Source organism: Lepidochelys olivacea (genome assembly GCF_965140295.1).
Source record: "Lepidochelys olivacea isolate rLepOli2 genome assembly, chromosome: 1".
NCBI classification, from domain to species: Eukaryota; Metazoa; Chordata; order Testudines; family Cheloniidae; genus Lepidochelys; species Lepidochelys olivacea.
The window spans coordinates 158,684,005-158,710,787 of record NC_140411.1 but is presented as its reverse complement, the minus strand read 5'-3'; the positions used below and the strand labels follow the sequence as shown (position 1 = coordinate 158,710,787).

At 41.4% G+C, this 26,783-nt stretch overlaps 1 protein-coding gene across 1 annotated transcript in view; it reads left to right on the top strand.

Annotated features, from left to right (window-relative positions):
- PDXK (pyridoxal kinase) overlaps positions 1 to 19,710 on the top strand; it is a 99,646-nt gene extending 79,936 nt beyond the window's left edge. The window contains exons 6-11 of the mRNA XM_084616657.1: positions 1,060 to 1,145; positions 2,002 to 2,047; positions 6,114 to 6,225; positions 7,254 to 7,390; positions 8,139 to 8,205; positions 9,038 to 19,710. Of these exons, the coding sequence (XP_084472783.1) occupies positions 1,060 to 1,145; positions 2,002 to 2,047; positions 6,114 to 6,225; positions 7,254 to 7,390; positions 8,139 to 8,205; positions 9,038 to 9,150 (561 nt within the window). The 3' untranslated portion in view covers positions 9,151 to 19,710. The remainder of the gene's footprint in view (positions 1 to 1,059; positions 1,146 to 2,001; positions 2,048 to 6,113; positions 6,226 to 7,253; positions 7,391 to 8,138; positions 8,206 to 9,037) is intronic.
- Positions 19,711 to 26,783: the final 7,073 nt, after the last annotated feature.

Below are 26,783 nucleotides of genomic sequence, written 5' to 3'. Positions count from 1 at the left end.
TCACGGGCCGCTCCGTAGTACTGTCTGAACTGACACACTCAACACCCGCTCCATTGACTGATGCCGACCTCATACCGTCAGTAATTCCAGTGCTGACCGTGGCACTGATGCTGTTTGACCGCTTAACCTGAGGGGCTGGCGGGCTTTCCTCCCAATATCCCAATTGTGGACTTCTGTGGAACAGCAATGTGGTCATCTGCCGACACGTTTGCTAAGCACTATGCCGTCTGAATAGCTTCCGTTCTACAGTCCATTATTCAAGTAGACGCCAAACTCCCACCACCTGAAGGAGCAGTGCTTGGGAATCACCTGAAGCGCACAGCCACTCGGAGGGAAAAAAGGTTACGTCTCTGTCCAGTAACTATTGGAGATATGCACATACATATCCCATGACTCACCCTTCTTCCTTGCTCCTTCGGAGGCTAACGTTGCCAAGCTACCAGTGAGAAGGAACTGAAGGGAGGCTGGAGTTCCCTCACCCTTTATACCCTTGGTTGGCGGCACAAGGACACATGAGCTGGCATGAGCACTACCCCAACAGGACCGCTGACTAAAAGTCTCAGTGCCAAGCGTAGTGGGTGCACAAACAGCTACGGTGGAAGGTATATGTGCACAACACGTCTCAACGATAAATAGTCACTGTACAAAATAAAATGTAACAGTTGTAACTTTTTTTTGTGGGGGCGGGGGAAGTAGTTTTGAGCCAGGAATCTTTGGTGTCCCCTCCCAGCCCACATTAATGAAGTTATTCTTACAACAACCATGCCAGCTGGAGAACAATTCCTCATTTAACAGAGGTGAGAAAGTGAGACACGGAGAGGTTAAAGGACTCTTCCAAAGTCACAAAACAAGTCAGTTGCAAAGCTAGGAAGAGAAGCCAGGAGTTATGACTCCATTTATTGCTCTAAGTACTCCTGCAGGTTGGAAACTGAGTAGTCCACTAGGTTACAGAATGTATGTTAATGTATGGAAATCAAATTTCAATGAAGGAAAATTGCCAGTAATTACTGTGGTAGTTACAGTGGTAGAGTTCATTATCATTTTCCTATTGTTTTTCAGTATGTGCCAAAGGATCTTCTCCCAGTCTACAGGGACAAAGTTGTACCCATTGCAGATATAATAACTCCTAATCAGTTTGAGGCTGAGTAAGTACGCTTGGTAAATCTGGGGCTAAAAGAGGAACAAATGAACTCCGTTCCTCCCATTATATTCAGTAAATTGGCTTTTGTTTGTGTTTATGGGTTTTGTTACTGGTGGTTTTTTTTTTCTTTAATTGTTTTTAAATGGAGCTCCTTAGTAAATCTTGAAGATTGCTTGTTTAAAAAAATATTATTTGAATTTCACCTTTTTAAATAACTCCCAAAAATATCCCATTTTCTTAAACATCTCAATTTTATAGTTACTTTTAATAGACTGTGTCCAAAGGTCATTTCTGGAGCTTGCTGGAAAATATTTGTCCCCCGCCACCTTCCCAGTGCAAAAAAATAATTCTTTTTTTCAGTTTTTTATTTTTGTTTTGTTTTCCCCACAAATAGTCTGGCTGAAAACTGAAATAGTTGGCTTTGGAAATACCATAGCAATACCTCATGATTCCCTTCTCCCCCCTAGGCTGGGTTCCCTGATCAGTTTAAATCTCCCATGATGCATCATGGTCTTTCCTCTTTTACTGAGGGAGTCCCATGTCTTTGGTTCATCATGGGGGATGGAAATGTTTGTGATGCAGACAATTCACTGCAACATAACTTAGACCACCCATTGATTTCATGTACAGAGCTTTTTAAATTTTAGTCAGTTGCCAATAAGATAAGAAATTTCTATCTGTTGTATTCAAAGACACTAAAAGACAGTCTTGTACCACATGCTATTTAATATAGCCAATGGTTTGCTCAGGCCCTCTTGTAAACAAGATAACATATATTCAGAGAGATAATCCTGGTGAGCAAAGCAAACAGTGATTGTCCATAGTATATATGCTTTTTAATCTTCTTTCTTGACTGCTAGGTTGCTCACTGGCAGAAAGATTCACACAGAAAAAGAAGCTTTAGAGGTACGTAGGTGTGTGTGTCCAGAGGTTTGCCTGCAATTTTGCAGTTTATAATTTGTGTCCTTAATGCTTGCATATTGCCTCCCGTGTCACCTTCTCTGTAATGTCTCTGCAAAGCTGTAGTGATTCAGGTCACACTTCATGCACAGAAAACTTCTTATGGTTAGTGTTGGACTGTTGAAGGAAAGTCTTTTTAAAAGACTTAAATAAAACCAAAACAATGATATTAAATAGAGCACTGTGGACTTAATGCCACTGAGATGTAAGGATGGGGTGGGGGGTGAAGGAGCCCCCATATATTATAAATGATCACACTGCCAGTCATGGAGAAATGCACTAATTAGGATGAAAACCATACTCTTCATTCAGATGACTGTTGTGGTGTGCTAGCTGCTCCCCCTGCTGCCAGGATGAGACTACTGTGATAGCAACACTGCAGGGCTAGCACAGCCAGCTTTCACTCTGCCACAGGGCTTGCTAGAGAGGAAAAAGTTACCAGCAAGCTCTGCGGTGCAGCAGGAAACAGCACTGAGGAAAGTGTGTGCAGGAAGGGTTGGGCTCAGGGTCCTATTCTGCTGTAGGTAGCTGCAGCTGGAAGGTTCTTAACTTTAGCTTTTAGAGGGGCTGGGTGTCTTACTATCCAGAGAGCTGGTCAGCAGGATGGGACTTGTGGTGCTCACCCCAGAAGTGCAGAGGACTAGCAGCCAGGCTGCAACTATGGTCTTCAGGCACTTCCAAATAGTAGGCACAGAGGAGCCTGAACCTTGTCCTGTGAAAACTAGCATCATGATCTGACAATGCCAGAAGCTGCAGGTTTCACAAACATCCTGTTCTACAGTAAGGATTTGTCCTTGTAGGGTTAAATCCTCTCGTTCTTACGCAAGCTGAACATATGCTGAAGTCTGCAGGGTTGGAACGTAAAGTGTAAAACTAGGGATTTGATGTAATGTTGACTTGAGGGGCTCAGTTCTATGTTCTAACACACACTTCCTTTTGGTGAATACAATTGACTCCTTCAGTAAAGGACTCTGGAATTATTTCTCCTGATTTGATTTTTCACCTGTTTTTAATGTTTTATCTGAAAATTGTATTCCAATGGTCATGCTAACACCCAGGATAGTAGTGAACCTACAGCAGCCATGATCTTTGCAGTTTTTCCTCCTGCAAAGCCATCTGAATGTCGCTTGCTGATTGTTTTCTTTTTTTCCCCAGTGGAAAGCAGCTCAAAAAATCTCAGCCATTTTTATTCCTGTTTTGCATCCCCCGGTGTGCCCTATCCAGGGAATACCCCTCATGTGACTCACCACTAATTATAACAGTGTCTTTGCTATTCTCATCAATGGAATCAAGAGCCTAAGTAGAGTGGAGTGGTTATGCTGCTAGTCATGCTTACAAGCCATTAGCTTTCAGTTTGTACGTTCCAGTCCCACACAAGAATGGTGATAATATGCTACTGAGTAACTGTTTTACAAATGAATTCTCTACCAAGCAGTGTGATTGCTGGATGTTAACCCTTATTTACTGATAAAAATCTTGTCTCCTCCAGGGAGGAGACAATGTGGTAATAAATGTACCTTACCCATTTGAAGACTAGTTTCTTGTAGGATTTTCTTTTCCTTCTGGCCATGTTTTTCCTCAGCTGCCTGCAGCATACAGGGTCTGTTCGACATGATCTCATCTGCACAGCAAAGGCCAAGGCTGGAATCCTGGCCCCACTCAAGTCAATGGGAATAAAGTCAAGAGCAGGGCCAGGGTTTTACCTCAAGTGCAGAGCAAGTAGAGCTGGTTGGGAATTTTTTGACAAATGTTTTGTTTTTTCATTAGAAAATGCCAATTAATCAAAAGAAACATTTTTGTGAAAAGTGTATTTTCATGAAAATTGAGTTGGAAAGGTTTCTCAGGTCGGTGGGGAGGGAAGAGAGTGACCCCCAAATACCTTGTGGTTAGGGCACCCTGTTTCAAATCAGGTAGAGTAGGGACTTGAACCTGGGTCTCCCACATGCTAAGTGAGTGCCTTAACCACATGGCAATTTGCTATTCTGGAAAACGGAGCGGGAGTCTTATGTCTTTCCCCCAAGGCTCAAAGGCAGAATGAAAACAGGTTGTTTTTGTTTTTGTTTTTTTGTTTTTTTTTGAAATCTTGAAACTTTTTCCAAAATGGAATTAATGTTATCTAGCTAGCTCTAATAGCAAGATCAATTGCAGCACTGTATAATCCCCTAACACAATTATACATGGTCTGGTGTTATTGTAGAGGTGAATAAATCATGCTAGAGTCTTAGATAAGCCTGCCTTGGCATGGCCATGCTACAGTCTTGTATTCACTTGTATTTGGAGGCTGGGCGATGGCTTAGGAACAGAATTCTCTCTTCTGCTCTAGAACACCAACCTGAATGTTTAACTGTGCTGGGTCTGCATAGTTGAGACTTCCTTTGTTGTGAAGATCTGGCCCTAAGCCAGGTCGTTTATTCTTCAAAGACAGAAAAATCTTTGTTCTATTACTCTGCTACATCAATCAGATAAAGAGTTGCCCAAGTAGGGTGGAAACGGGACACCCATGCAGCTAGCAACGGTGTACTAACGATTGTTAGAAAACCATGGAGTGAACCATGTTATAACCTTGAATGAAAGCATTGCACAACGGATGCCTCATGGAAAATTATGAAGAGGGTTTCTATTAGAAACGGCTCTGCCACAGATACCATCCACTTGCTTTTCCTCTTTTAAAAGACCATTTATAAACCAGTTCTCAGAATTACTATTCCATGGTGTCTGAATTGTTGAGCACAGTGAGAGATCACAGTATGTACTGGTCTGGTAACATCAGTAATGCCATTGACTGGTTCCTGAGCAGGGGCATCTATTCATAGGCTACAGCCAAGTCTCTGTTTGAGAGGCTTTTCAGGTTTTTTCACAATTTTTTAAGTTTTGATTGAGATAGTACAAGAATATTAGAAACCTTGGTGAAACATTTAATATGGAATGAAAATGGACTTGCCATTACCTCATAGATTCATTGCACTGGCAACAGTGGGTGGAGTTACTGATTTTGACCAACTCTGTGTGTGTTAGGAAGTTTGACAGTTGAGAAATAACTTTGAATAACTCAGACAAGAAAGGAAGGCGATACAGAATAATAATAGGAGAAGTAAGCCCTTATTATTCAGCTGTTCATGAGTCATAGCTAGGCTGAGAGGATTTCTTCTAGGGGAATTTATTTTTGTATCTGCTTTTTATGCTAAATCCAGTACTGAAGTCATCCTTTCTTTGTGTAAAAATCAAAATCACTTCCACACCAGCCAATTGTAGAGTCACAAATAGGGATTTGACTTCTTGTGAGAAATGGTAGAGGGGGGAATATACCTATAATGTTAGACATGTACACGTCCTCTGCAGATACACACATGCCTTTGAAACATACAGTACCTAGGTTCCAAAAGGAGAAGGAGATTGAGAAACATTTACATGATAAGCTCAGATAAATTCCCTTTATTTGAGGCTTATTAAATTTATTATTATTATTTATTATTATTCACTTTCTCTTAGGATGCTGGCTATATAAGCCATTCTATCCTTATAGTTCAGTGTTAATACCTCAGTTGCTGGAGAAGTTATCAGAATCCTATTAACTATTACAAGACACTAGCGCTCACACACGTATATGTGGATTCACTCTCCCCCGTCTAATAAGATCTTAAATCACGGAACTTTTTGTGTGAGGGGAGCCCCACACCCCACATCATTAGACATTTCTTATTACTTATGGTTTCACTCTCCTCTTTGGAGGCCTGTACAGTTGAACTCATGGTATTGGACTGTATAGGAAGAGGATCTGAAAATAACACAGAGACACTTAATATATTGTAATAAGTGCTTTAATGTTGTAGATCTCTAAATCTAATGCTAATATTTTAAATTAGTTGTTTGAGGGGAAATTATTTAATCTTTATGAGGGTTGCAATGAAGTTAAAACTGTTCTTCAGCATTATTAATGGAGCTGTGCTCAGTGACTGCTACCATTTATCAGTAACACATAATGACCAGTTCTTGTTGTTTTGTGCATGGGAAGGTAATGGATATGCTTCATGCTATGGGACCAGAGACAGTGGTGATCACAAGCTCAGACCTACAGGGTTCTCTAGGAAGTGACTTCCTAATTGCGCTAGGGAGCCAAAGGAAAAGTAAGTCATGGTCTTGTTTTATCGAACAGCTCACTCCATTTGTTTCTGTTGCTGTAAAAATAAATCACTCCATGAAAACCGCCTGGAGTACATGGGAACAGCTCAATCATATGGATTCGGACACCTGCAGTGATGGTGGGGTGGGAAGATGGAAACTTAAGATGCTTGTCAGTGAAGAAGAAAAATTGCACTGTCTTCTTGACAAAATAGATTGTAAACAACTTGGACAGGAACAATTTGTTTCTTTCCTAAGCCTTTTTTCTCTCCACGTCTCCCCCACCTTCTGATAGCACCAAGCACTGTGTGTACGCTTGGTAAATTGGTGTTGAATGCTCTCATATTAAAGGAGTGCTGTTGAGCAGGATGGCGAATAATCCCACTTTCTTCTTTACCAGTGAGATGTAAGTGTAGAGATTACATGCTGGGCTGCCAAAAAAAACAGTTGGATTACTAATTAAGAAATACAAACCTGATCTAGAACCAATTGGTGTTCCTTGGCACCACCTAAAAATTCTAGTGTACTAAATGGACCATAAGCTGTTTTTTCGTTATTGTTGTAATCATGGGTCAGGTACAGACTGTGTTCTCCATTGTGGCCTATGGCTGCCCTTGCATTTAAAACCGAGGTGCAACCTAGAGATACTAAGTGTTCCAGCACATGATGCTTATCTTGGTGTGAGCAGCTTCCAGATTCACCATACTTACTGAACCAGCTGCCAATAGGTCAAGATGGAGAAATACATGCTGGGACCTGTGCATGCTGTGGCTTGGACTCCTTTATGGAAGATGATGGTGTTAGCTATCTCTTCCAAATCTCTTCACACTGCAGATGTGGCTCCCAAATGGGCAAAGTTTGGAGAAAAATAGTTTGAAAGAGCTTGTATATAGTTGCAAATTTTTAAAGATCTGCCTAAGGAACTACTGACTTAAAGTGTCAAGCACTACAGTAACTGCCTTTTAAATTTTAGTAAGTATTGTATTAATTGCAGGGAGAGGTTCTATTTCTTAACTGTATGTCTGCCTTCCAGCTAGAGCAGATGGCACTAAGGTGACCCAGAGAATTCGAATGGAGTCTCCTAAAGTGGATGCTGATTTCGTTGGAACTGGAGACTTGTTTGCTGCGATGCTCTTGGCCTGGACACACAAACATCCAAATAATCTTAAGGTGTGTGAGAGAGGTGGTTTCTGGCAGGAAACTGCTTTAATAAATGACTTCTTTCATTTTATTATTGTTAGTCCTCAGAATATAGTTACAGAATGCTGGAGAGACAATATCCGGAATACAGAATAACATTTAGTCTCTAAGGTACCACAAGTCCTCCTTTTGTTTTTACTTCTTGCAAGAGTGTGAGCTATTCCCCTGACCAAATTTCAGCTCTGGGACACTTAACATTATACAAACTTAAAAATGTCCCCTATAGATATAGTTCCCTCCCCACAAAAAATCCACTCATTTTTGGTGATTGCATTTCAGTGATGGCTGATGAGGTCTTTCTCTGAACAGTCTGTAAAAGTATTTGGGGATTCTACCAAATCAGAGATACTCTATACATTAAAAATATTTGTTTTTTGTCCTTGGTTCATAACTGATTTTTACAGTAGTGGCGCTTGTTATCAGAATAAGTGTTTTGCACGCTGATTCTTTCTTACTTATTAATTTTGGAGACTGTGTCCTTAATTTGGATCCTTTTGCTCCTAGTTATTGCAAGATTCTACAGCTTTTTACACTATGCATTAAATTCAGCTGCCAACTTGTATGTGCCTTATAGAGTGGAGAAAAAACAACTCATTGACTCTTGTTACCCTTCGGGTCAATCAAGTTGGCCTCTGAACATTCTGGTCAAAAGCACTGCGACTAACTTGGGCGATTGGAATGTTGGTAAGCCTAAACATATATGTATATTTAATTTCAGGTGGCATGTGAAAAGACGGTATCTGCTATGCAGCATGTTCTGCAAAGGACCATCAAGTGTGCAAAGGGTAATCATTTTACACCCTGTTCCTGAATTTACTCTGTTCACATCCTCATTAGAACAAACATTCTGGAAAGTTGTTTTCAGCACTAAATGTGGCCTATTATTAGACTACACCCACAAAACAGAATTTAGGGAATTCTAGCACCAGCGTGTTCACTGCTGTGTCCTCTAACTCTGTTCTAGATGACAGTGGTAAAAATGCGCTGGTGAGTCGACAGGTGCTGCATTTGTGGTGGGACTGCATTACTATTAGAATAAGAGTGAGAGAATTTGAGGAAAATGCTGAATGTAATGGACAAGGGAGCCTCACCTTTTTCCGATTTTGGATGCACCAGCTGCCTCAGTTACCCTTTTCTGTGTATGTTAGGCCTGGGATGGATTCCTCAACTATTAATGAGTGGTGAATTTCTGTCTTGTGATAGCTGAATAAATTATTCTTCAAACTGTCTTCTCTTGGGAAGGGGAATTAAAAACACCAGCTGGAAGCACATAAGTAATCTAGTTTGACTGTACTGCCATGCAGCCTGGTCCCTGTCACCTAGAATACAAGTTGCTAAACTCCCTCGAGTCCCAGTAAGATCCAAAGAGGAGTTGAGGGCCCTCAGAACTGCTCAGGAGCAGTCTCTAAATAATGGTGGAGCTGCAGAAGTACCTGAGCTGGCGGATAGGGAAAACAATGTGCTGTATACCCTCTGGTGGAGGCAATGGGCAGTGGTAGCACAGTGGATGAGAAGAGGGGAAAAAAGTAATGATGGGGACAGGACAGAAACATATTCATTCTTTTTTTTTTTCCTTGGGTGTTTGTTTATTATTGACACTTCAATATCTTCTTTTAGCACACGCTGGAAAAGGAAACAAACCTAGCCCAGCCCAGCTGGAACTGAGAATGGTCCAAAGCAAAAAGGACATAGAAAACCCGGAGATAATAATAAAAGCTACTGAGTTATAAAGGCTGTATGTCTCCCAATAACGCACAATGTATTGATGTCCTCTTTTTCTTTCCTGTAAATTGTAATGTTTGCCTTAGATCTGTGACAGAAATCTGACTTCCATGAAATAGTGCCCTGTGTAGGCAGATATCCACAATCAAACATATGTGCTGGCCTTGCTTGGTTTAAGAAAAAAAAAAAAAAAGTGAGTACTAAAACTTACTCACAGGTATCAAAATGGCTGTCACATTCACTCAGTCTGTGTACCATATGCAAGAGAATACACGGGTTCCTGCCTCTCCAAAGACTTTGGGTATGAATTTGCTAGTGGAATGACTGACTGACTGGCATATATACTGTAGCAAAGCATCTAGTGCCAATTTCACTAACTACCTACTCCCTTAACTGAAGGCATTTGGGAGCTTATTGTGGTATTCACTATCTCAACTGCCATGAAATTCAGTAGGGTTGAAACTGCACACAACTTCAGGCTGCATATAGGGAGCAGTTTGGAGATATTGAGCATTAGGTGCTCTGCAGAGGTCTTGAAGTATCATTTCATGTTAATAACTTTTCCTGTTTCTGGCCTATGAATGAATATGTGATTCCAATTTCTATAGGTGCTAATCCCTTTATTTCCTGTGACTACAAGTATCCACATCACTTTGTCCCCATATTCCACTCCAGAAAAGACCAATGTTACTAGTCTAATTAGCCAGCCAGTAGCACCAAATAGAAATTTATAATTCTACCTCTGGAACCAGATTTAATTCCCTTTTTTATTAAGACTTCAAGACAAAGCCTCTTTAAGAAAGGGAGATAAAATGGCTACCTTTTGTAAAAGTAACCCTCTTAGTATTCCAACGGATAGCAAGCCATTGGGATACTGACAACATTCATTATTTGTTGAGGGCATTTTACCCTTTATGGATGGTTCTATTTAGAAACCTTAGAGGATGTACCTGCTTAATAAAAATGAGCACTGTACAACAGGTTCATCAGTAAAGCACTAAATAGTGAACAGTTGCCTACCTTGCCTGCAGACATAAGTAGAGAGATTCGTTTGTTTATAATGCCACTCTTTAGACAGTTTCATGATCTGAATTTTACTGAATTATTTTATGCTTCCTCTCCAAAACAAATAGCGATTTTTTTTTTAATGTGTGTTGCAAGATGTTAGAGTGTATCTAAGGAGCTATACTACTGCTTATTATCCTCCATAGTACCAAAGCACTTCAGTATAAAGTTCCTCCTGATCTATTTTTTTTCCCCCCTCCCTTCCATGGAGGCAGCTGGGGAATTTTTATTGGTTAACCCTTTTTGTATCAGAATCCTGTTCCCTGAAGTGTTCTCAGAATGGGTTTCTTGACAATTTCTGTACTCTGGGTGCTGATTAGGCACTGGGGATATTCCTGAGAGATGTTGACCACCTGCAACTCCTCTTGACTTCAACAGGCACTGCAAGTTCTCTGCACCTCTGAGAATGAGTCTTAGTGTGTTCTATGTGCCCAAACCTGAAAACAGCCTGTGAACTTGATTTGTTCATCCTGGCACACAGAGATACAAATTGCACCCTCTTGCAGTAGCAGGAAGCAGTTGTGCACCGAGGGAGATGCTAAAAGGAGGGCAGTTTCAGTTCCATCCACGGTCTGAAGCTGCCAGAAAAAGCACTTGATCTGTGTGTTTCCTGGGTGCCTTCCCAGAAACTTCTTCCTGGCCAGCCCTGCCCAGTTACTAAGCTGGGTCAACTGGCTAGGTCTAGGTCCCTCAGCAGTGCCCGGGTTGTAGGTAGATTGTGCCACTGCAGTCTTTGTTCATCCACTATCCGAGTGGACTTTCTGCCATTGGAGCCCCTATTTTGTTTCGACTTGCAGAACCCAGGGAGAGAATTTACCCAGGTATCACTAATTTTAGGCCAAACAGATTTAATTTTTGTCTTTTTAATAGAGTGGAAGTTTTCCAACTAATAGACTTCTTAAATCTCTCTCTTTCAGCATCTCTGAAGCAAATAACCCATAAGACACTAATGCATTTTGCAATAAGTTTAAGAGAAGAACTCTCAGCTTTTGCTCTAAGTGGCTAATCCTTTATCATCGCCAATGCACTCAGCAATTAAAATTTAAAAATTTGCTCTGCTGACATAGGAAACACAAAAAAGAATCTGGAAATTACTTAGTAAACTTGACTGTACTGCCACAATTTACAATAACCTCCACCATGAAATAACTTCCTAGCAATAATAATTCTGGTAATATGAATAAAGCATAGCAATCTCCTTTGGCGCATGAGCTTATGGCTGATGTCCAACATTCATAGTGTTAGCAAAGTCCTCAGCACTGTATTTTTAAACAGTTTAAAGCTGTTTTCCTTCTAGATAATTGCTAATTCCCATATGTTTAAAAACTGATCTTTATTACTTTAAAAACTGCCCTCTTTAACATACAATGTTTGCTGTGGAAGCTGCATGGGAAACATAATCAACTTTCAAATTAGAGATAGTAGCTTTTAAACAAAAATGATATTTCAGTAATACAACTCCAAGGGCTTTCTACTTATTTTTCAACACAAATACATTTTTACCACTGCCAAGTGCTAATCACTTAGTGGCCATGTATCCCACCCCAGAGATAACTATAAGCATAAGCCTTTTTTGTTTCACTTTTTTAAACTCATAACATTTCATGTTGACATTTGCAGTGCTTCCCATAGACTTGGGAAGCTCTGATCAACAGACTATTGCTCCATCTCTTCACGCAATGATTCTTTAAATATCCTCGCAGTGTTAAACTTCTAGCACTAACCCATCCAGAATTTTCAACTTTTCCATAGCTTAGTGAGAAATTCCTGTTCTTCATGTCAGGGGGTCAAAGAGAGAGGTTCATAATCCTCTTCTTTTTTGAAAAGCAGCAGTAACCATACAGATCCAAGCTTCTTGCCATCAAGAGAGCATAGTGATGGCAAGCTTGCAATAAGATGCTACAAAAGGAGTCTCTTTTGGTACGTAGGAGCAAATACATTGGTTTGTGCTTCTAGGAAAAGGGAGGGGTTAATATGGAAAATGGAATAATAGATTCCATGAAAGTGGTTAATAAATTAAATGACAATAATTCAGTACAGAATTTTTATCTGTAAAACTTAGCCAAAATGAATTTTCCTATGAAGCAGAACAGAGGCAAGCTAATAAGAGGCGCCTATGACTTGCCATAGCAGCTTGGACCTGTGGTCTAAATCAGATATTCAGACCTCAGGAATGGCCTGTGCCTGATGCTTCAGAGGAAGGGAGACCCGCCTCTTCCCCCATCTCCTGCATTAATGCCCTTCTAGTTTTAGTATCTGTGATGAATTGACACAATACCCACAAAAAAGCAGAGGGAAAATAAAGACATGAAAATGCAGAACTGAACTTGGAGAAGTTCAGTTATGAACTGGCCACAATTTGCAGCCACTGCATTCTACCATCTTCTGTTGAAGGCAGTGGGAGATGCTCGTATGATATCTGAATGAACTCCCATTGAAGTCAATTATATTATTTCTGTGACTTTAATTAGATCAGGCCATGCATCAGCTGCAGAATCAGGCTCAGTGTCTAATAATTGAAGAAGCATGGAGAAACTGACTGTAAGTGCACATTGTAGTTACCTTGTAACAATGTACATTCTGGTCACAACATATGAACAAAGGTATTTTTAAACGTTAAAGCAATGCATGTAACTTGCAGTGAAATGTTATGTAGCACTTTTTCCTAGTGTTTTTAGAACAAACTCTGTGCGCCACACTGCACAAACTCAAAACAATCCCATCCAATCATTCTTTTATTCCTCCTTCTCTTCTCTTCTCTTGGATATAACATCCATGAAGGTTCCTACTGATACAGAAATTCCATGTACTTCCAGAGCAGCTAGGAAACGTTTCAGTATTCACTCTGGCCTTTAGCACAGTTGCTCATTATCTCTTTAAAGGAAATGAGTCTATCACAGAGGTCAAGTCTTATCCACTGGCAGATCCTCCTACAAAGAAAAGCTGTCAAACTAAAATGAATGTCTCTAATGACTGCAGAGCTACAAGCAATTTGGCAGAGAGCAGCAGTTTCAATCATTCTGTTCAGTGATTTTCATCGGTCAACAAAATGGAAGGTTGGTGTTACTTGAGCTAATTCATTTGTGTTTGACCCCATGTTCTGTGATGAACTTCTTTGTGGGCAGCCATTTTGATTATTATAGTTTCACTTATTTGTGGAGCCCTTGTGCAGAATGGACCAAAACTCTCTTTAAAATGAATTATCTCGTCTCGTCTGGGCCAGAACCCAACCTTTTTGTGCGTAAAATTTCTGCTGACTTCCTTGGAAGATATACACATCACAACACTTTGCAGTTTAAAAAAAAAAGTGTTGTGGAAGTTTATTCATGCTTGGCGTACGTACACTTTTTTTAAAAAAATCTGCATTAAAATTGGTAATGGAGATGTTCATTTGCTGATTTATATTTAAAATGCAAAAACTCTATAACCAACATACTATACAAAAGAATTGGCGGACCAAGGTTTCTAGCTAAAACCCTTGTTAAGAGTATCCCATACCTACCTGGATTGGTCGATGTTCATTCGTTGTCTGATACTGTTACAGTGATTGTGATAGTCTATTTTATTTTACAACATGTGGCAAGAAAGATTGTAATAAAAATGTCTACATTAATATATTGTGCATAAAAATTGTTAGCTCTTAGTTTTGAATATGTTGACCATTTCAGAATTAAACAAAACAAGAACAGTTCGGTAGTGTTCCTGAGTATGTGGATTTGATTAAGATTTTATTAGTAGCTGATATAAAGATTGTGTGGATAAGGGGAAAGCCCACATTTGGACACCTAAATTATCCCAATATAAAACCACAGGATTGGGAGCGGGAGGGGCAATACTAGGCTTATCTTCTGCGCATTTCTTTGAATAAACTTTCATAGCAGCAGAAACTTGCTGGAAGGTTAAGAGTTAAAGCTCACTAATGGAGAGGAGATGGAGTTAGTGATTTGAGGTTGCTAGACTGATTTATACACGATGTTTAGCTCCATAACTGCCTATGAGAGACCTACATGTTGCAATTGAAAAGTGACTCTGGCATTCTGCATCTCCATTCCCATATACATGTTACTGAAGGCGTAGGGTGAGAGAGTATTTTGCCCTCATTGGGGATCAGGGGCTCCAGAGCAAGAACCACAGTTCATTCCTTGGTCTGCTTCTTGAGCAGTGAAATCGAAGGGAGTGCAGTGCCAGGTCAGGTCCCCTGGCCTGTATCCACATGGCATAATTTACACATTCCGGCTGTTCTGTGAGTGGAAGAAGGCAGACATCCAGTTTAGTGAGAAACATGGGAGTTCCTTTATTAAAGAAGTCACTTCTGCAAAATGCCTGTGCCAGTCAGAGAGGCTGTTTTGGTCACTTAGCCAAATGAAATTGGTGCCCCCTAATTAAATGAAACAATGGCTCCCCTATACCCCTTTAAAAAGTTGAGTTATACGCTGGTATAAAACTAACACATAGTCCAGCTACTTGGAAACCAAAATGTTTCTTTACTAAAGCTTAAACATTAAACAAATAATTTCTCTTAAATCAGATTGCAGCTTTTCATTGTTGGAGTACCTTTCAATGCCTATTTGAGTCAATGGAACAGATTTAATTAATTAAATATTTAGAGTAGAATATTTTCAAAAGAAAAATGGCTTTTGAAAATACCTTTCTCCTCTCCTCTTGGTGTTAACTATTGACAAATGAGACCCTTCATTCAAGGACAGTTTCTATTCCATAGCATTCTGAAATACATTATGCTATGCACAGCAACTTAAACATTCAAGTCTGCAATAGTTGTTAAGCTTTGAAACTATAAATCTCTTACTTTTAAATATTTGGGTAAATCAATGAGTTTATGCACATTTATAGTAGAAGATTTAAGGTAAACAGGATGCCCCGATGCTTATCAGAAATGTGAAACGTGTGTGCTTATTTTACCAAAGAAGAGCCTTGAACACAGATCTCATAGGGAATCTGTTGTTTTTAATATGTTTTCTTCAGAATGAGATCCCAAGCTAGTTGCTCATCATTTAAATTGAGTCAAAAAGAAACTATCCAGGAGAGAAGAACATATAAGCAGTATAGCAGCCCCACAACTTCCATACAGTTAACCAGGAAACCAATCCCAAGCCTCGATAGTGACACCAAAAACAGCGTCTATGAATTGGCACTTGTTGCTCCAGCTACCAAGCTCCCTCTGGCCTTGATTCAGGAAAGCACTTACATGCTTAACTTCAGTGAGTCTTTAAGTAAATGGAACGTAAGCATACGTGTACAGTTAAGCATGTGTCTGAAATACTTTCCTGAATAAGGATGCATAGTCCTCAATTGGTGCCTCCGGGACCAGCCGCAGGTCTTGAGGCAAAAAACCATGAATTTGTAGAGAATAAGGTAGCACATTGAAGAAAATACCAACAATATTTGAAGGCTGTGCCATATGTTATCACTGAAATTACCTGTATAAATTACATATTGCCTTTGTTGTTGCATTGCTATTTAGAAAAATCTGTGTCTAGAAGAATGTAGCATATGTACTGTGTATATGTGTTAACGTTTTAGTTGCAGTGGCGGGAAAATGCAGAATTTGGGGGCTGGCTGTGCAGGCCTTCAGAATGGGAGCAGAAAGTCTTACGAATTATATTTTTATAGACAGCACTGTGGCTTCAGGTCCCAGTCACATCATATCTGCCTCTTCCAGGAGCGTAACATTGTGAGGGAGGAGAGCAGAAAGTGGCTACGACATGGTAGGGATAGTACAACCCCACCAGCCCTGGACAGATTACAAATAAATAAAATATGCCTTTGAAGTAATATTTTTTTAGTTCTAAATTGTTAAACAGAGAAATATTTACAAGTAAACTTTCTATGTACTTGACATTTGTGTGGTGTTTCGTATTGAATAGATGACCCTATTGTATGTTTGGATCTCTTAAAGATCATCCTTGAGGCATATAAAATAAGTAAACGAATTCTATGCCAGACAAACAGAGTGCTATGTAATGGTTTTAATTTCTGGTGAAAATGTCGGCTTTGATAGTGTTTGTGTATATTCTGGTTGGCTCTCGTGCATTTTGTTCTTTCTACAGAAAGGCTTTTATGCTTAATTGTGGAGGGGAGCAGTAGTACAGTAGATAAAGGGCTAAATATCGCTGCCCTACCCACTGTAATTTGTGCATTGATTTTTTTTAAACATCTGTAGTCCCAAATTTCAGTTTTGAGTTGCATTAACAATAACGATAAAAAAAAGCTGGGGTAAGTTAGAAACTTATGGATTTTGAATTAAGCATGTCTCGGAGGTGCTGAGGAGATGAGTCAAGAGAATCAAAGTTAACATGACTAAACTAAAACTGAATGTGAAGCTGACTGGCTTTGTTTAGCTGCCCATGCTGAGTGGAGTGCAAAAATAGACAAACAGTACGGATGGAGAAAAGTGAAGGGGTTTTTTTTGGTCAGCAAGTTGTTGTAATCTGAAGTGTTATGAACGTTTTTTTAATATGTGGCCTGACTTTAAGAAGAGCTGAGTTACCAATAAATCTCATTCAGTTGGAGTTGTGGGTTTCCAGCACCTTTGAAGATCAGACCAATTATTTCTTACCTTGATGTACTTTTTTTATGTTTAATTTTCAGGGTGGGAGAATAGGAGAAAAGCAAATCACTTCTAAGTATCAAGAAACTGGTTTGGGGTTTTTTTACATTTATTTTACAGGGCCTCCATGCAAGGGCGAGGGGCTGCCTGCACAGATAAACTGGGTTAGTGTCCAATGTTGGATGCTGTATCCATATCCCAGCCATGTATACACACGGGTTGGAGAAATTATTTGACAATAGTAAACAATAATGTCTTTTTTCCCTTCTCTTATTTTTCTAAAGAAAGAGTCCAGTCTCCTAAAAACACTTATAAATTCCTCACTTTTTGCAATAGCTGGGGAAGAACTTATCAGCTGTGTTCTCTTGGGAGCTTTTTCGTATCCAGGCCTGACAAAGTGCTACTCGGCTTTGTAGAGATAGCAAAGAACTAAAAAAACCTGATGGAGCATCTAATCATGTGACACGGGACAGAGGAGGGTATGCTTTATTCTGTGCTTTACTGTGCACATACCTGACTCCCATTGGAATCTGTGGGCACAATTTATGTGTGATGAGTCTTGAGGAAAGAATAGAGCCCCTGAGGCAGAATCAAAATACTTCTCTACCTGCACTGACCTTCAGGAGGAGATGCAGCAGTTCTTGGAAGCTAGCAAGGAGTATAGGTACATGGCTATGCTTTTCACTTAGTGACAACATCCTTTAAGGCAGGGAGTGCCAAGTTTGTTTGGTTTTATTGTCAAATACAGCCCCCAGGGCCTGATTAAGCATATCATGCATTTGATATTAAAGCACATACTTATGTGCTTTGCTGTATTGGGGCCCTCATGGGTCACTTGCTGTCTTTCTAGCCACATGAGACTTCTAACGATGACATAGTCTTCATGGGCCCTTAGATTCACATAGGGGAAATAAATGGAAGGTGCTTGCATACAGCAATCATTTGCACTTCTTTTTGTATATTTCTAAAGTGAAATCAATAACACAATTAGGGGCAGGATTTTGCCCAGCTTTCCTAAGAGCAACAAAAACTTTTAGGCCCTGATCCTGCAAATAGTCATGCGCATGTTCAACCTTTAACATGCACAAGTAGGTCCTATTGATGTCAATGGGGCTATCCACATGCATTAAAAGTTAAGAATGCATTTGCAAGATGTAATGTAATGTATTAAATTCTATTCCTTAACTTTTACAATAGTAAGTATGAGGCCAATAGAACACTCTAAGATACAATTAGCATCATCTGCTCTTCCACACCCAAATGCTATCTCATTTTGAAAGAATTGATACTCTTGATATTGAATTGCCAGCTGGTGTGGTGGGCCCCACTTATTTCATGAAGAACTTTGGTATTTAAACGCTAACTACTTCAAACAAATATTGAAATCTCAGTGCTCTCAAGTGAATTCAGTTTGATTGTTTCAACCGAGTACCTCTCTCCCACTGCAAAACCACTACACAGTTGCACAATTTGTAGTACAGTGATTGTCGTTATCATTGGAAGATCCACTAGAACTGGATACGGGTTGCCTTTTACAACTACAGTTATGTGGGTAAAGTAATGTGAAGTAGCTTTCACAGTGCCTGTTTTCACAGTACTTGTACATTGTCAGTGTTATCCAGGTCTGACAAGAATTGTTTAAAAATTAGGCTGTTTCTGTAGAACAAATTATTGTAGTTCTTGCAGCAAACCTGCCACGCTATCTGAACTCATAGTTTTTGCACAAGAAAAATTTAAGGCACCCAATAAACCCTGCTGTTCACTGTAGAAAACGCTGGATTTGAATTGTTCTGCACTTTTCAGCATCTAATGGGTTACTTTTTTTAAGTCTCCCAGTCTAAGGGGCATTAATATGTATTTTTATTGTTGTTTATTTACAGATTAAAAAAAAAAAAAAACTTCCTGAACCAAAATAATACTAGTATCCCTATGAGGAAGGGTGTTCCAGAAGACCTAGTTTTATAGGCAGTATAATACTAGTTGTGATTGTGAGCTGTCAGCCGAATACGACTTTGTCTGAAGAACCTATTAATAAATGATCCATTGTAAAAGAGCACTTGTACATGTATATACATCATAGTCTAGCAGAGCCCTTAAGTATAAGCTTAACTTTAAGCATGTGAGTCGTTCCATTGACTTCAGTGATACTACTCATGTGCTTAAAGTTAAGCATGTGCTTAAGCACTTCGTTAGATTGAAGCCTTTGTCCATAAGTGCCAAGTGGCTCCATCAGAATTGATATTTATACAAGAAATGTTCAATACTGATTGAACAATATTTTCTTCTGACTTATTAGTATATTGGGAAACTGTAGTATGGTTTGTCATTAGAGGAGAGAGATGATGTGATAGAAGGGTTTAAGTTCTGGATATTCTAATGCCATTGAATCGTGACTTTACAATTTGCTGTGGGCGCCATTTTAAATGTAGCCTTTTTATGTCACTTTCACTTTGGAAAATGAAGAAACATTATTTTCTAAATGCCATTTTACTGTGCTTTTCACTTATTCAATCACTGGAGAAAAGGGAGTTTGGAATTGTTTTCCATTGGCGTTTTCTCCAGGCTGTTGATTTCTGAAAAGGAGAACTAAAGTTTGGCCTTACTTAAAATACATAAAATGAACCTTAAATATTGACCCAGTTGGTGATTTTTTTTTTCTTCTTAACAAAAGGTGGTAGCATCTGGAAGAGGCCAATGTGTAGGACTTTTGTTTGTAGCACATTTAGTCCCGCTGTACTGTTGTCCCATGTAAATGAACAGGGCAGAGGTCACCAGAATCTGTTATCAAATAGAGTAATGCTGTAATACAGAGTGTACATTTTTGTGAAAGTCTTAACCTCTTCTTATGAAGATTAAACACAAATTATTATTTTCATGGTGTATACGTGAAATGTAATTTTTTTTCAATAAAATGTTTCTTTTGCTAAACGTCTTACCTGGAGTTTTTTAATGACCTATTTATCTCTGGAGTCCTTTGTATGCAAATCTCACTAGGAGGAAAATAGAATGAGGGGCCAATGCTCACCTCACATGCATGTTAAAGAAGGTCTGGGGCTTAGTATATTAGAATATAATAATATGATATATTATAAATTGTAATAATATAATAAATTATTATAAATTATAGTAATGTAATAACTGAAGTCAGCTCTGTGTGAGAGGACTCCCCCAGCCCTCATGTGCACACCCCTTTTTGGGTGACAAACCCAAAATAATAATGTCTTGCTCTGTATAGAAATAACTGAGGAAGAGGGCGAATTTTATGAGCTATACAATGTGAAGAGAGAGATGCACAACTTCTTGTCCCCCTCCCCCCCATTATGAATTGCACAAACTGGGTTATATTATAAACAAGAAATAAGTTTATTAAGTACAAAAGGTGGATTTAAAGTGGTTAAAGAGATAGTAAACAGAACAAAGCAGATTACTAAGCAAATAAAACCAAGCACACAAACTAAGCTTGTTTCACTAAAGAAATTTGGTAACTAATAGTAATTTCTCACCCTAGATATTGTTTCAGGGAGATTACAGAAAGTCTTGAAAGGCAGATGCACTAGTCTGCAGCTTGAAACCTCAATTATTGTTACTCACAAGCTGAACCCCCTTCCAGCTTGCCAAGCTCAACTCTTCTTCCCCCAGTTCAGTTCTTGCTTCCAGGTGTTTTTCAGTGTCTCTTTGGGTGGGAAGGCAGAGGAAAGAACCATGATGATGTCACTCCTCTGCTTCTACAGCTCTTGTATAAGGCAGGAGCCCTTTGTCTTCCAGTGGAAAACCACTGGCATTCCAAAAGGGGAGCCAGTACAAGGTGACTCAGACCCATGTCTCTGCATTGCCCGTAGGCTATCTCCAGCGTCCACAGGAAAACTAAGCTCTTTTACAGTCCATTGTCTCGGCAAATGGGCCATTAGCACTGCCTGGCGTTTCCATTGTTGTACCTGAAGGGCTGGTTGTGGGTGACACCCAAAGTAATACATTTGAAATACAGATGCATGGTCAATATTCCTACTTCAGACACAGAAATGATACAGGCATACAAATTGGATAATCACATTCAGTAAATCATTACCTTTCCAATCATATCTCACATGAGCCATCTTGCTTAAAGTATATCTCCGTGATGTCAGGTCCATATTATAAGCTGGGACCTAGGATCTTTTAAAAATTTTATCCACTGTTTTGACTGAGGCCCCTTTTAACTTTCAAGCTAGTAGTCAGCTCATAAGTGCCAGATGTGTCTGGGCTATCTTATTTTCAAATGCAAGAACCACCATTTATTCATGGAGAGATGAGAGTCTCAGTTCTAGGTCCATTTGGACTGCTCTCCTACCAGGGCTGAATGGGTACAGCTCAGAGAGCGCGTGTTGGGTTTAAGTACTTCTGTGTGCCTTTGTAGTGTGGCGGCTGCCCCACTCCATTGAGAAAAAGGGCTGAAACAGGCCAGAGAGGCTGCTCAGACCAGCAGCCAATCAACAAAGGCCTGTGGAGAACCAATCACGGCAGGAAGAGGCAGCCAATCAGGGCTGGGCTGGGTCCTATATAAAGGCTGCCTAGCAAAAGAGAGGGCAGTCTCTCTCTGACTAGTGATGGAGAAGGACTGGCTCCTGAGGTAAGGAGGTAGCACCTTGGACAGAGTAGCGCTGGGCATGCTTGGGGGGAGCAGAGGAGAGCTCTGGCCTAGTTACCTGCCAGGCTGTGGCCCCTGCTAAAAAGGGTTGAGAAGGTGCACAGGGCCAAAGGGGAAGTGGTCCAGGGAAGATAGGCAGAGAGAGAGAGGCTACCGCTAGAGGGTCCCTGAGTCGGGACCGAGAGTAGTGGGTGGGCCTGTGTTCCTCCTTTCCCCACTTGCACTGCACCTGGCCACAGAGGAGTGTGACTGAGACAGACTGCAACTTGCCCTTAGGTGAGGGGCTAGACTTTGGGGTTGTGGTTGGCCACTGTGGCAGGTGCAAGCTGAAGGACTGTCATTACCCTCCCCACCCTGGAAGGGGGTGAGAATGGAGTAGTGGGTGCTGCCAGAGGGCAGTGTCTGAAGCAGACACCACTGAGCAGAAAGCAAGGCGGTTTCCAAATCAGCAGAGCAGACAATGGATGAGACACCACACACAGAGGGCGTGCCACAGCTGATGAGCTAATTCCCAGAGCAACCACAAGGAGGCGCCAGCGGTGGTGAGTCCTGACCCCATTGCAGCCCTGTTTAGCATTTGATTGCATGCCTGGTTTAAATTAACTTCCTATTATGCGGAATAAAGCACAAAATATGGAATAGCTAATTATGAGGCGCTCTTGCCCTGGACTGGTGACTATCCATAGTTATTCAAAGGGGCAATATGTAGTCATTCATGATGACAATGAATAGTCATTTGACCAGGGAAAGTGAGCCAGAAAGACTATAGAGTCTGACAGGGTCCTTAACCTGGAGATAGGAGACCCAAGTTCAAATAACTGTTCCAATGACTAGTCAAGCAGAACACCTTGAAGAAGAGAGATTGAGCTGTCCCATACTAGTACAGCCCAGTGGCTCCGCCCCTTTCCTGCAATATGGTAGACCCAAATTAAAAGCACTTCTCTGCATCAGGCAGGCAGAGGAAGTGAAACCAGGTCTCCCACATCCCATGGGATGTGGATTAATGGCTGGGCAAAAGCTCCCAAGTGGAGCACTGGCACCCGCACTTCTGGCCATTTTGTGAACCCTTTGCTTTGGTCAAAATGTCTGACCAGGCAAAAACAGATCAGGAATGAAGGGGGGCTTACGTGACATTGAAGGAGTGAACAGACAAGCACTCGTGTCCCTTAAAGGCACGAGAGCCTTACGAAAAACCCAGCACCTGCAGCTAGATCTGCAGTTCGCACACAGTGATGGCAGCTTCCTGACATACTACCAATTCAGTGTGGTGCTGAGCAAAACCTTGAGCTGCTGTGGTCTTGATCCAGGAAAATTTGGTACTCATTTTTTTCAGGATTGGGATAGCAATGGGGGTTTTGGCCCATGACAGGTGCAGGCAATAGGATGCTGGAAATCAAGGTGTTTACAGGACTTACATCTGCAGCAAGGAAAAGATGGCAGGGAACTTTAAAACATAACTAACCCGATACACTTGTTTGTTTCAGAGGGTGCCGACAGCGTATGTGAGAGTTGGATTTGTGGGCACTCTATCGTGTATAGGCTTCACAAGAGGGTGGCCAGGATGTAGTGCTTACTTTGTAATGAAAGAGGTGCTGGGGCTCAAACACTTTTTTTTTTTCTTCTTTTCATTCATAACTGATGCAGCAAGCCCAGAGGTGCCTGGGCTATGAACTGCCAAACCCAGAGGTGCCAGGGCTCAGCCCTGGCACAAATTAATCACTGCCAGGATGGCAGCTGGATCTCAGATGGGCATCAGGGCCACAGCTGTTTGCATCCAATGGGCCTGCAGAAGAGGCATACAGTTGGATCAGCTTATATCACTTCTGCAATCTCTGATGAATGACACAGACCCACCTCATGTCCTGGTTATTTCCCTTGGGGAGAATGATCTTGGAGGCTGGAGAGGACTCAATTTAGGGGACAGAATCCAGAGGGATGTTAGCTTGATCAGGTAATCATGGCTACAGGTGAGGCTTAGTATGATCAGAAATCTCCACAAGGCTGGTTTGGCAGGGAGCCACAGACCCAGCTCAGGTGGACAAGGCTAGAAAGGAAGTTTTACCAAGACACCCCTGGAGACAGGGTTCAGTATGCAGCATAGGGACATCCATTACAATTGGCCTGAATTTTTCGGGGAGGATAGCGTATATTTGTCAGGTGAAGGTGTTGACACGTGGCTACAGAATGTGAGGGAATTGACTGGGCAGGAGTTGTGACACCAGGATGTGTGGCTTGGGGAAGAGCAACCAAGCTAGTCACTGGTCCTCCCTGTGGCTGGTTTCCAGTGCAGTTAAGAGGATAAAAGGAACAGTTTCCAGAGGTCAAAGACCTGGGATTTTGGTGATGGGCCTTGGGCTCATGGGCTAGAGTGAGACCTTGTGACCCTCATGGACAGAGGTCCCCACCCTGCTGCACCCTCTGTCCCCCTCAAAGGGGATGGGGGAGGGTGCTAGGACTCATAAAGTGTTGAGTCCTGGGCGGCAGGTAGGCTAAGGAGAGCCACCCCAAGTTACGGGTTGTATGGTAAGGAGCCCTCTAACCCCTGCAGTGGAACCAATTAAATGCCAGGTAGGGGAGAGCGCAGATGTTGTGCGGGTACTGCCCCTCCCCCGGGTTAAAGTTTAATAATAATGTTGCAGCCTGCCGCTTAATTCCCTGCATGCGTCTGTCCTTTCACTGCTGTGTCTGCATCAGTGTTTTTCTTTGACATTACCAAAATGTTTTGACATTTTTGGTTCAGTCAAAACAATTTGGTGAACTCAGCGTAACTTTGTGAATAGTTTATTTGCTGAAAAATGCAGGACAGCTTTAGTTGCAATATATCCTTCAGCCACTAGTTCCAGTCAGACATGACAATAAGGGTATGTAGGAGCCCTGGCTTACATTGCAGTGTAGAGTCAGACTTGAGTCTAAACCCCACCTACTTCTGTCCACACAAATCTGACTCGGGTCAGTAAGCCCTCTGGATGCTGGCCCTACAACCCAGCAAGGGACCACTGGAACAGTGTCTCTAGCCTTTCTATCCCAAGTCTACCCAACCAACTTCCAGGAAACAGAAACAATCCCCCTGGTTCAAGTGCAGCTGCTCAGCGTTTAACCCTTCCATTTGATTCTGATCACTGAGATGCAAACAGAGTGAACCGTCTCCTGCATTAGCTATGGCCACCAACAAGAAGTCCTCTGCCATGAGCACTGCTACCTGGTCACAGGACCCAGTCAGATTCTGGTAAATCTCTGGTGCGAGGTGAGCAAGATGTTTAACTTCAGCAAAAGTACCAGGAATGACAATGTGTCCCAAGAAATAGTGGATGAGCTGATGGCATTGGGGATTCAATAGACCAGTGACCAGTGCAGGGAGCAGATTACATGGCTCAAGAGCAACTACTGGAAAGCCAGGGATGAGAACTGCTCTGAGATCTCCCTATCATCCTGCCTCTTTTACAAATACTGACTGGGTGCTGGGCACTGCGCCACGCACTGTGCCCTCAGTGGTTCACGATAGCCTGGTCAGCTGGGATGGTGACCTTCTAGTATACAACTGGAGGGGAGCCAGCAGCCACTGGATCAGGCTAGCGCTCAGACAGCTCTGAGGAGGCTTTGCTGCCAGAGCAGCTGCAGCATGTCCTGTGTCTATACTTAGAGGAGCTGTTTGATGACACCCCCCGCAGAAGCAGCCCACAAGGGCCTGGCCCCAGAAACAGACAGAAATAGCCCCAGAGCCTGGTGGTAAGTGGTGGTGTTAATGTATGAATGGGGGGGAAATCTTCTTTAGCCTGCCTCGGTTGTTCACCCTGAAGCAGATGAATACTGCACCACCCAGCAGAGTCAGAGGGAAGTGTTGAGAGGGAGTCTGTGGGGAGCAATGGTTAATAGTTGCTATATTTTAGTTGTTTAGCTGATGATGAAGAGAGTTCAGCTCCCAGTTCTGAAATCTGAGTAGCCTTTTACTATTTTTAATGCCACAAGGTTACTGGGATTGTTCGTCGCTAACTAAAATGACCCTTTATGGACTGTTCTATTTACAGACACTAGAGGGCATCCCTGTCAACAAAAATAGACTCTTCATTGTGTAGCAATGCTACTCAAGCACTGTGTGGATGTTACTTACGCACACATTCCGGCACTTAGATAGGGACACTACTTTTTTTATATATATAAGTGTGTGTGTCCATTATGCCTCCGACTGTCTTCAAGATGAATCAATATATATAACCTATATACACATTTAATAATGCAGCACCAAAAAAAGCTTTTGTGTGAGAGCTGAAAGCACAGACTCGCTTTCAGACTTTATGGCCTGCAATCCCAACCATCTCCATGTAACTCCTGAACTGCTGCAATCGGCCAGTACAAGCATCTTAGGTGCTGAAGCAGCCAACAGGGCTACTGCCTAAGTCCCTGCAAAAACAAAAAAACAAAACAAAAAACCCCTAAAGAAAATCTCAAATCAAAATATTTTCCCCAAAATTCCATTTTTCAGAAATGTCCAAATTTCATTTTCAAAAAATAAAATGTTCCCCCTCTCTGTAATTTCTTTAAGGGCTTTTGATGATAAAGGATGTAGGAGAAGAGTAAGTACTTTTAAGCCAAGTGATTTCCCCTGGATGTAGTTGTAGCATTGTAAGTGTATATGAACTGGGAATTCTCATCCATATTTCTCTCACTACCATGAACAAGATATTTTCACTTTGGACACTTGGCGGCAGTGCTGTTTGGTTTTTCAACACCTCTAGGGCACATTCCTCTTTGTTAGATGTGCATAAGGTAATAGCCATTTCCTTCTCTCCCTCCCTCTCTCCACCCTTACCCTCCCATTGCAGAAATGGCTTTCTTAAACCCCAGTCCTGCAATCTTTAAACACATGAGTAGTCTCATTGATGTAAGTGGGTTTCATAGGTGCTGGGGGTGCTGCCACACCCCCTGGTTTGAAGTGGTTTCCATTATACAGGCTTTATAGTTCTGTACATGTCTGCAGGATCTAAGCTGTAGCCGGACGCACTGATTTTTCAAGCTTCTGTCAGAGCGGCAGAGATCTTGGTCCCTTCCCATGAGAGGAATTTCTTAAAGTTACTGCCATTGAACTGGGATTCTATGAATAGTACCCAGTTCTGTCAGTGGTTCCCAGCCTTCTTTTGCTAGTACCACAGCCTGACACAACTGGCACCATCTTTCTTTTTTGCCATCTAATTTCTGCCCCTCTTTTCTGTTTTTGTTCTGGTAGTCTTCATTTCTTTTTTCCTCTTCTTCTTCCCTTGCTCCACCCCATCCTCTCTATCAGGTCAGTGCCTGCCTCCCAACCCCCACTCACTAGAAGGCTAAATGCTGCTGGGTGGAGAGGACATACATTGGTCAACACAAGGCTGAGCTCTGTGGCACCATAACAC